Source organism: Macrobrachium nipponense, chromosome 3, assembly GCF_015104395.2.
Source record: "Macrobrachium nipponense isolate FS-2020 chromosome 3, ASM1510439v2, whole genome shotgun sequence".
Classification (NCBI taxonomy): Eukaryota; Metazoa; Arthropoda; class Malacostraca; order Decapoda; family Palaemonidae; genus Macrobrachium; species Macrobrachium nipponense.
Window position 1 is genome coordinate 53,222,876 of NC_087202.1, and position 11,480 is coordinate 53,234,355.

The 11,480-nt window shown below is 36.8% G+C and overlaps 1 protein-coding gene across 1 annotated transcript in view; it reads right to left on the bottom strand.

The window, feature by feature from the left end:
* The window catches only part of LOC135221781 (protein slit-like), a 558,755-nt gene that overhangs the window by 315,285 nt on the left and 231,990 nt on the right, over positions 1–11,480 (bottom strand). The window contains exon 2 of the mRNA XM_064259629.1: positions 10,628–10,772. Coding sequence (XP_064115699.1) covers positions 10,628–10,772 — 145 coding nt within the window. The remainder of the gene's footprint in view (positions 1–10,627; positions 10,773–11,480) is intronic.

The window sequence follows — 11,480 nt, forward strand, 5'->3', positions numbered from 1 at the left end:
TCTCTCTCTCTCTCTCTCGTTCGAACGAAAATTTGCGAAATGACCAGTAAATATAATTTGTTTTTCGAAAAATTACTTTTTACTCAAACGTTCCCAGTCTTTGAAATACGAAATGGATATTTTCAGTTTTACTACTGAAAAAGATTTTATCCAATGACCTACTGTTTACCGTGGTTTCACCCAGCCGAATAGAATGCAATGATTAAAAAAATTCTGACATTTCTGAACGTAAGAGTTCTTTGCTGCCCAGGAGTATGTGAAAGCAACTACTCGTCTAACACGTATTAAATTTTTAGTGCTTAATTAATACCATAGCTCCACAAAATACACTAGGAATTAGTTGATTACTCGGGTATTCAGAGTAACAGAATTCTCGTATGTCCGGCTCTGGAAAAGAAAAAAAAAATCCTCTCTCGGACCGACTCAACAAAAGGACGCGCCCTTGAATGAAAAGGAAAGGGGAGTAATATTGTAGAAAGAAAATTTTACGTAGAAAAGCAATTTGGAAATGGAGGAAGATCCGAAAGAGGGAAAAAAGGACACCGAAAGTCGCAGGAAATAAAAGGAAAACTACGCGTGTACAGAAATAATTCAGTACAAATATAACAATAAACATAGACTAATAAATAACATAAGAAAGAAGTCTACAAACACACAGCCATGATAACAGTCATTCGACAAGTGAAGGGATACCAATACGCAAAACGAGACAAAATGCAAAACAAAATCGTTAGCACACACATTACCATTTCGGCGATACACAACATGATCACACATCCCATAAAACGCAAACCTACTCACAACATACACAAAGGGGCGTTTCCTTACAAGCGCACAAAGCAAGTGTAATCAAAATCACATTTGCCTTCGCTCTTTCCCCCGTATCTGGCCATGACACAGGACAAAGAGTACGCGGGGGACAAGAATTAGACGAGCAGAGACATTTTGTGCGTCCCTCGCCAAATCGAGAGAGAGAGAGAGAGGAGAGAGAGAGAGAGAGAGAGAGAGAGAGACCGAATTTGGAATAATAATAATAATAATAATTTATATTTTCAGCTCAAGGCCATATACATGGCATATACAAAGAATAGACAATAACATAACATGATAAAAAAACAAAGATTAATCGGCAATATCCATACTTGTTTGAGGTAGTATAAAAGATGGTAATCAAAATAATGGTCATAACCGTACTAAGATTGACAATAGTTAAAAAACTGAATGTAATAACCATATTGATTATAATCACAGTAATAATGAAAAAAAGAAAATAGCAGTAATGACAATAATAATTGCAATACAATAATATTGAAAGATTCTGCAGATGACATTTTGCAAAAACAAACGCCTCATTTTTTCATCTTACCCACAATTTAGATCTTCTTGCCTTACTACTTGGGATGCTTTGTATGAGTGAATTGCTGCTGTTTCGCAGTCGGGTGATCAGACTGGACATTGGTCACCTTACAATGATTTTTAAATTGTCCAGGTGGTTTCCAGTGAACATCTGTGTGGCGGAGTGTGTTTGTGAGGCGACTCAAAATTTCATTGTGAACAACAGTGATACGTCTGATGGTCTCCCTGGTGTAGTTCGTCCACAGGGAGCACCCATAGATGCTGTAGCAATATGAGTGGAAGAGCAGCAGTTTCAAGTCTCGGTGACAGAAGGCCAATATCATAGCAATCATGTTGCCAGTTGCACATAGTTTGCGACGCCTCTGTTCTATGTCTGCCGTGTCTTTTAGGTCGTCCGTGATAATGTGACCCAAATACGGAAATTAGTGCACAAATTCCAGCCGATGATTTCTGAGGAAAATTTGTGGTTCTGCAATTTGCTTAAGCGATCTCGGGAGCAGCGACATTCACTGGGTCTTGTGTTCGTTGTTTAGGATATCAAATTCCTCTGCAAAAGGGTAACATGAGACTGAGTCCCAGTTTATTAGGAGAAATCGAAGAGAACCTTCTCTCTTACACGTATGGTTCGCCGTTCGCGTCCATTCTATCTTCTGCCTCCTACAGTTGATTTCTGAATACAACTGACGATTTATATATATATATATATATATATATATATATATATATATAATATATATATATATATTGTGTGTGTGTGTGTGTGTGTGTAAATATACAACACGTACATATATGTGTTTATATAAATAAAGGTATTGCCACGGAAGAAAATTGAAAGTCGAGAAAGCCAAGAACTTTCGGTCCAGACCCTTTACTTAGGCACAACTTCGTGATCAAGTTATTCATGTGTTTATATATAGCTATATATATATATATATATATATATATATATATATATATATATATATATATATATATATATACAGGCACAAATAACATCAAACAAACTCGTCCCTACGTGTTTAACTAATCCTATAAGGGATGAGCTAAAGCATGACAAGGCACGTAGAATAGTCTCGAAAATCGGATGCATCGATGATTCCTTTTTGAAAAAAGGAATCTTCATAGGATTTGCCATTTATTTCTATAATAATGAAGAGAGAGTGAAACACAGCGGTCAAAATCAAGCTATGCTACAACAAAAACGCTGAATAAAATCATCATCGCGAGGGGGCAACAAGCCCACATTTTAACACAAGTAGATTGAAAGACATTGGAAATAGAGAGGATGGAGGCAGAGCATCCCGAATCTGGGATGTAATATAATTTGAGAGGATGAGCAAATATTGTTTTTCAAATAGAGCTGTCGCTTTAGATGTGAAGGGCAATGCAAATCTACAGACACGCGACAATCGGAGATAATTACCGTTCTCAAACGGTAAATATCTGTGAAGTGAAAACTGAAAATACCAAAGATTTTACAGACATTACTAACGTTATAAAATACGTCCGACAATTCATTCACTTTTTTGTTTACTGCCACAAGTGAATTATGGCAAAGGATTTGGACTCATATAGGTTCACTTTTTGGACTCATAAAATAACTTTTTGGACTTGTATAAAGACGACTTTTCAACTCATATAAAATAACTTTTTGGACTCATATAAAGTCGCTTTTTCAACTCATGTAAAATAACTTTTCGAACTCAATATCAATTTTTGGACTCATATAAAATAACGGTTTGGACTCATATAAAATCACTTTTTGAACTCCTACAATATTATTTTTTCGACTCATATAAATAACTTTTTGGACTCACATGATATGACTTTTTGGATTCATATTAAATCACTTTTTTGGACTCATGTGAAATAACTTTTTTGAACTCATATGAAATGACTTTTTGGACTCATATAAAATCATTTCTTTGGACTCATATGAAATCACTTTTTTGAACTAATATGAAATGACTTTTTGGACTCACATAAAATCACTTTTTTTGAACTCATATAAAACCTATAACTTTTTGGACTCAAAAGATCAAGATTTCAAGCTGAATAAAATGGTCATGGTGTCTGACGTCGCATGAAAGTGCCCTGCCACTGGCTGACAAAGTGCGCGAGTTTTCCTGAATCCGGTTCCTGAATCCGGACACAATTTACGAAGGTCTCGTCGTGTCTCCAGAGTCAATCCATTGAATTTCCGTTACGCTTCAATTCCCATACTGAATGTGAAAGCCAAAATGTGTATTTCATGTCCTTAGTTATCAAGTAATTATGTAAACTATTGCGAGAAGACAGATAAAACAGACAATGTGTGTGTGTGTGTGTGTGTGAATTTTTTTTTAAAATAAAATTGTTATGTCATTGCTATTCTAATTCTGTTTCATTTGTTTTAAATAGACTATGTAAACTATTTGGAAGCGTTGGTCAAAGAATTACGTTACTAAAACCAACTAGGAAACAGAGAGAGAGAGAGAGAGAGAGAGAGAGAGAGAGAGAGAGATTTGAATGAAAAGGAAGCGTCCGCAACCATCCTATCCTGCCCACCCACCTCCCCGCTGATCGCCCTTGTGCACAACAGTGATTTTATTCAATTAAGAACGAGCCCCTTTTGGATGGGCATTTCCCCTTCCCTGCCCTCACCCCGCTGAGTTACTCCGCAATTTTCGGCGATTAATTGAACCGAAAGAGTGTCATCCAAGGTATGATGATCACCATTACCCCGATAATGACGTCGGATGATGATATGGGCGCTTTCGGGGCCGGCCGAAATCCCGGGTCGAAAAAGATTGAAAAGATTCCTTCTTGTGCACACATAATTTAGTCTCTGGCGTTGCGAATGGGTCTGCCCCGTCCTTGCATAATGACTGTTTCATTTCTCTTTAGTCTTCGCACTCTCTTCTTATCTCGAGAAAGCCGTGAAATTGTTAATTTTCTTTTCTCGCTTTGTGGGTGCTCATTTCTCCTTCAATTTTGTTGCTTATTATACAGGATAAGGGGTATTGAAACCAACATCTTCTTTTAATATTTACACACTGCTCTTCTAATTCCTTTTCTTCTTTCATTTTACGTATCTATTATTGTTACTTCAGTTCTGTATGCCTAACTTGACCAATGGGCTACGTTTTGTTTTTCATTGTTTCATTTATATCTTTACTGGATATATTTTCACGACTCTATGAAACAATACTTTTTAACATACCGTGGGTTACGGATTAACATTTTCTATACCAAATACGTTTCGTTTAGATTTTTCATGTCTAAAGCATCAGGGAAGAGAAAAGTTTTTTTTTTTTTTTTATCAATCAGTAACCCTGATTAAGTTATCTTTGATCCTTTAAAAAACATTTATCTGTATCTCAGCCAAGAATTGGGGTATCTATTCCAAAGCCTGAGGTGTTAAAACTCTGCTATTACCTCTGAAATGAATGAAGTCATTCGCCCCTCCGAGCAATCAACATGGCCCTTTCTAATCACATATTCAACTTCGTAATCCGTTCGTCTCATTATCTGTCATTATCAAATATATTACGTAATTAATTCATTCGGGTCCAGAGCACTGAGCGACTTTCATTTATTTTCTGTTGCCTTAATAACTGTAATGACTTCATACTGCATCTGATTACTCGTGATAATAACTGACTGCAATGAAAGCAATAATTAATTTCAATTGAATCTCTTGTTTGGCATTGCGCAAATAAGCACAGGGCAATGAAACCAAGAGTACGCACAAAAAAAAAAAAAAAAAAAAAAAAAAAAAACAAGGACAATATACGCATTCACATTAGGTACTGATTTTCTCCTCTTTAAATATCTATCAAATATTTTCTTTGTTTTTTACTAAACAGGCGTTTCTCTCTGCGGAGGCAAAAGTACTCCACAAGTAAAAAAACAAATAAAAAATAACAATAATAATAATGATAACATACTGGAAAAAATCAACGCACGCCTTCAGGGAAGATTATTACCAGGCTTTCATTAATTTAAATACTTTTTAAATCGGTAGGAGAGAATAACTCGTTCATCCACATGCGCAGAGCGAGGAAGGAGTACTTATAATCACTATGATCTCTCATAAATGTAAATACTCTAGATATGATAAACATGCATATATATTACGGAACAAGACAAAAGATCTTTACTCCCAACTAATAAAATTTGATCAGAACAGCGAGTACATGAGCAAAGCGAAAACAGGATAGTATGAAAATATACAGAGATTAAAGTTGTAAACATATTATGGAAACAGAATAGTAAAAAATCAACATGTTTTAATCTTTCCCTATCGAATTATTTATCTTACATCAACAAACTCTCTCTCTCTCTCCCGGAAGCTCATTTTCAATTATAGAGACGAAATAAACACGGAATAAAGTGGCGAGCCATATCGCATTCAGGGGCCCATTTAGCCCCCACCGTCCCCCCTCCCTCAAACCCAGCCAGAGATAAGACGGGAGAGGATCGAATGCTGTCAAATAAAGCCTCGTAAAGCTAGCTCTAAAAGACCTATTTGTTGGGACTACTGCATCATTCCGAATCACACAGTTCTCCCCCCCCCCCCCCTCCCCCGACCTTTTATTCCCTCCGTTCTCTTCTCCCACTTCCTTTCACCTTTTCTTCCTGCTCTTATCTCTGTATGTCTCACCTTCGACTCCACTTCCCTCCCCTATCCATGTCTCCCTCCACTCTACCTCTTCCCCTAACATTTCCATTCCATCTCCCCTCCCCCTCATTTTCTTTTTGTTCCCCTACCCATCTTCCTTTCCACTTTCCTTAACTCTCCTTCCCCTTCCATTCCCAACACCTATTTTATATCTCCCTCTTCCATTCCCAACACCCATTCTATATCTCCCCCTTCCATTCCCAACACCCATTCTATATCTCCCCCTTCCATTCCCAACACCCATTCTATATCTCCCCCTTCCATTCCCAACACCCATTCTATATCTCCCCCTTCCATTCCCAACACCCATTCTATATCTCCCCCGTCCACTCCCAACACCCATTCTATATCTCCCCATTCCATTCCCAACACCCATTCTATATCTCCCCCCTCCACTCCCAACACCCCTTCTATATCTCCCCATTCCATTCCCGACACCCATTCTATATCATCCCCTTCCCTTCTCACTGCCATGACAATCGCACCCGAGAGAATATAAAAACTCAATCAACAACCTTACGCGAGATTTTCCTTAGTGAGGTTTGTCAAAGGCTTACTTTATATACGGATTTTAGTGGATTTCTTAAGGATAAATTAGGCTGTATTGAGAGAGAGAGAGAGAGAGAGAGAGAGAGAGAGAGAGAGAGAGAGAGAGAGAGAGAGAGAGGCTTATATTCAAACACTTGCTAAAACTTTAGGTACAATAGAAAGCCAAATTTTCCACTCAAGGAGGAGGTTTTAAAATAAATTCTCATCATGAAAAAGGCAAAACCTTTACCTTTGATAATAAGTAAACTTTTTTTAATATACTCGCAAAACAATAGATTCACCAGTATTAACAGGTTTCATTATTCAGTCACAAATGTAAACATCGTGAATTAACTGAACCGAACATGAGAGAGAGAGAGAGAAGAGAGAGAGAGAGAGAGAGAGAGAGAGAGAGAGAGAGAGAGAATACCTTGAAGGCATGTGTCAAAACACTTGCTGTAGTAAAACTACATGTACAACGGCAAGGTTTTCCTATACCAAGAGGTTTTAAAGTAAATTCTGATCGGAAAAAAAAAAAACCCGCAATTTTTAGTTTCAACAAAAATGTAACCATATATAAAATACTGTTACATACATCTCTATGCTACAAACTTAAGGAATTAATCGAATGTGTGTGAGTGAGAGAGAGAGATAATTATACAGTACACAGCAAAATTCTAGAGAGAGAGAGAGAGAGAGAGAGAGAGAGAGAGAGAGAGAGAGAGAGAGAGTATACAATACATAAAATAATTTGAGAGAGAAAGGGAGACAGGGAGCCTACCTATATATCCAAAAACAAAAGGAACGTTGTTGTGAAACCTAAGCCAGGGACAAAGGGAAGGGACTGCGACGAAGGTATGAAATTTCTTAACAACTAATAGTTGTGCCAGCGTTCCAAACAGAGTCGATTTAACTTAAGGGGCTTCATGTCAGATTAAAGGGGCTTTGGCTATGACGGATTATTATTCTCTCCTTTGATGGGAATTCCTTCACTCGACCCTTAATTAGAAAAGAAGGGAGCGCGTATGGGGACTGGCCGAAGCAGGATGGCAGGGAAATAGGTGCATAATAATAATAATAATAATAATAATAATAATAATAATAATAATAATATAATAATAATAATAATAATAGCAGCAGCCCACTAGTATTGCTGCAGAACTATAATTCAAAATATATTTAATATGAAATCATAAACGTAACTAGGTACGATTACATATACATAATATATATATACACGTATGCATACATATAAATATGCTTTAAAAAATCACAGTAGATTCACGTGACTTCATTATATATGCCAATACCACAGGAAAATGATGGGCAGAAATCCGTACCGACAATAATGCCTCAATAAAGACGAATGCGCTCGGTACGGATTTCTGCCTATCATTTCCCTGTGCATTCGTCCTTATATATACATATAAACATATATATATAATATATATAATATATATATATATATATATAATATATATATATATATTATTTTTATATATAATAATATATATATATAATATATATATATAATAAATATATATATAATATTATATATATATACATACATACAGAATCAAACAAAGACCCACAAAATCTGAAAGAGGGATGGATATTGCCGAAAGCTGAATAAAATATTCAATACCATTAACATAACTGGTGTCTGATTCTAAGGTATAACTTCCACTATACTGAGGAGCCACTGGGAAAGCAAATAAAGAAAGAAAGAAAGCTGAATCCATTAGATCCCTCCACTTATCACTTCTCGACTTTCTTAATAGTCTTTATTCAAGTCCGGTCTGGTTAAGAAAATGAAAGCTGCGAGTCCCTTTGTGTTTTGCACTAAATAAAAATAAAAGCGGGGGGAGTAGGGGAAAAAAATCAAGAAACAAAAAAGAATAAGCAAAAAAAAAAAAAAAAATTACTAGCGCAGGAGATAGCAGAAGTAAGACGGTGGAACATCTAGGTGTCATGGCGCAGATAAGAGCGGAGCTTAATTATCCAATTATCGTGTCATTAACACCTGCATATTCATAGAGCCGGTCTTTATCACAGACAGTCTCGAGCCTTTTGATAAGAATCTGCCGACTCCACCAGATCGTGGGCTTAGGTTTACGAAGAAGAAGAAGAAGAAGAAAAATGTCCAGGTAAGAAAAATATTTCGAGTGAAGTTCGAATTGAGAACTTGCAATTTTCACTTCGTGAAAATTTACAAGAATTCCTTAGGGGTAACAATCAAATTTGAGAAATTTCATGATAGAGAGAGAGAGAGAGAGAGAGAGAGAGAGAGAGAGAGAGAGAGAGAGAGAGAGAGAGAGAGAGACTAAGCGGAAGAAATTCCAAGAGACAAAGTGGATAAATTGAAAGAGAGAGAGAGAGAGAGAGAGAGAGAGAGAGAGAGAGAGAGAGAGAGAGAGAGAGAGTATAATACCGTTTACAAGCGTAAAATGAAGCATCAATACGCCAATAAGGGCAATTTCGCACCATATGTAATTTCCAGAGATAAGAATCAGTTACCAGATAATCTTGAATGCAGCGGTTCTAAACCGGTGGTCTGGTAGTGGGCCACAGGTGGTCTGGAGACGTCTGCTTTTTGGGTGGTCCGCGTTAAGCAGAAATGCAACCCGTTCATTTATAAAACAGTACAGATCAGTTGAAAAGTCGACGTAAACGTTGTTTTTGTAATGTCTACTATTAAAACAGAAGCAAATAAATTACATTTCACTAATATTTACTTCTACAACGACAAAATATGCCTTTTTGTAATGTTTACTTTTAAATCGAAATAAAAAAATGACAACAAATTCCTTTTTATGTAATCCTTACAAATAATTTCATAAATATCAAAAACATAAAACGAATTTCAATTAATATATGTAGAATCCAAAAGGGAAAATTCATCGGCATACTTGATAATAGAATTTAAAAGGTTATTTCAAACAAACTATACTCGGTATTTCTTGTCACAGGGTAAAAACGTTCATTAAAATATCAAGCAAACAGTACTTTAGTATCGTTTATTTATAAAACAAAAAAATATCAAGCTCACTTTGGGGGATATTTCTTATTTATAAAAATGTAAATATGGATTAAAACTGAAAGTAATTTCTCCTCTAAATTGCATATGTATAAAACTAAATAGATTCATTAAAAAAAACAGCTTGTAAATTTCCTTCATTTAAAAGCCCGGATTAGCATAAACGCCAGTGTTAACAAGTCAGCAGCATCCAAATAATGTTGTTATCGAATTATTGAGTAAAGAAAACAAGGCGCCACCGAATATTAATGAGTTCAGTTGAAGTGGCATTGAGGAAGACATTTCGAGATAATAATAAATGCGATGCTCCTCCTTAAATGGATTAACGAATAGAAATGAGTTACATTTTTTTGTTAGCCTGGTCTCTCCACGAAGTAATCTCATTTCAGAGAAAGACAGGCCAACATTACTTGCCACATCCATCCCCTGATAAAGTAAATCAAAACGCATAAATGAACATTTTCCTAAACACAATCAGTTCACAAAACATACCAGAAGGGTTCCTACGCTCTTGCTTACTTTTTAAAATATAGGTATAATCACAATGGTAGTCCTCTCGTTTGCAATCTTTCGACTTTTTGTTTACATTTGGATGTAGCACCACATGAATGTAAAAACAATAAACGTGGCTGAGCAAAGGGCCCGGTTCTTGAAAAAAATCAAAACTTAGGTCAAAATCACCTATATAATAATCCCGATGCTTATAAGTGTTTTCGACGTATAAGCCATTCGTGTATATGGAAAGTTGTTAAGGAGAGAGAGAGAGAGAGAGAGAGAGAGAGAGAGAGAGAGAGAGAGAGAGAGAGAGAGAGAGAGACGGATAAGGTCCAAAATCTCAAATCCCCTCTGCAGTCCCTCCGTCAAGAAGGAAAACCATCGGATAAATATTCCACATACTGGCAATTACAAACTGCACATGACCGTAAGAGCTGGCGAGTGGCGGGAAAGTATACAGGGAAGACATCGGCGGGTGAACGCGATGTTAAGAGGAAAAAAGAATATCAAGCGGGGCAGACAGACGCCCTAACTCCCCGTATACTCACAGTTCGGTAGTGTCGTCGGGAATATGAAGAGGGACGTGAGTGAGTCCCTTGTCCCTGCAGTCAACGATGCTCTCGGAGCACCGGCACTTGTCGGGGCAGAGCGGAGGGGCAGGGCACGACCCGCTACTGTCGCGGGCAACACCACCTGCAATGAGAACGAAATATTATCATTAACAAGTAAACAAAAAAATAAAATAAAAAATGCACAAAAGAAACGTACATCGTATAATAAAGGCCACCAAAAATAGATCTATCTTTCGATGGTCTCGGTAGAATGCTGTATGAGCCGCGGCCCATGAAACTTCAATCACAGCCTGAGAGTGGTCTGGCCTCTATTGTTGGCAGACGCACGATTATAGCGAACTTTACCATTACATAGAATAAAAACTACTGAGGTTAGAAGGCTAAAATTTGATAAGTTTAATGATTGGAGGATGGATGATCAACACACCAATTTGCAACCCTCTAGCCTCAGGAGTTCTTAAGATCGGAGGGCGGGAAGAAAAAGTACTGACAGAGAAAGCCAGCACAATAGTTTTCTTTCCAGAAAACTAAAAATTATCAAATCAAATACATTAATAAATGAAGAGTTTCTAAAGCTCATGATGCGCCCGACGCAACGCGGAAATAATGAAAATTCAATAAACATTAGTGCATGTAAATAAGTAGTAAAGGCAAATCTGTTACGGAAGAGCAGTGAGAATATGGCAGTGATGGTGAAAAGTCAGTTGTATTTAATAATAATAACACTAGCATCAACAGTAAAAAAAGCAAGAAGAAAAAAGAACCATTCTCGTGAGCGAATCGTTAAAATTTTACTGACTTTGGTTTTGACGAACATTATTATGGGAAT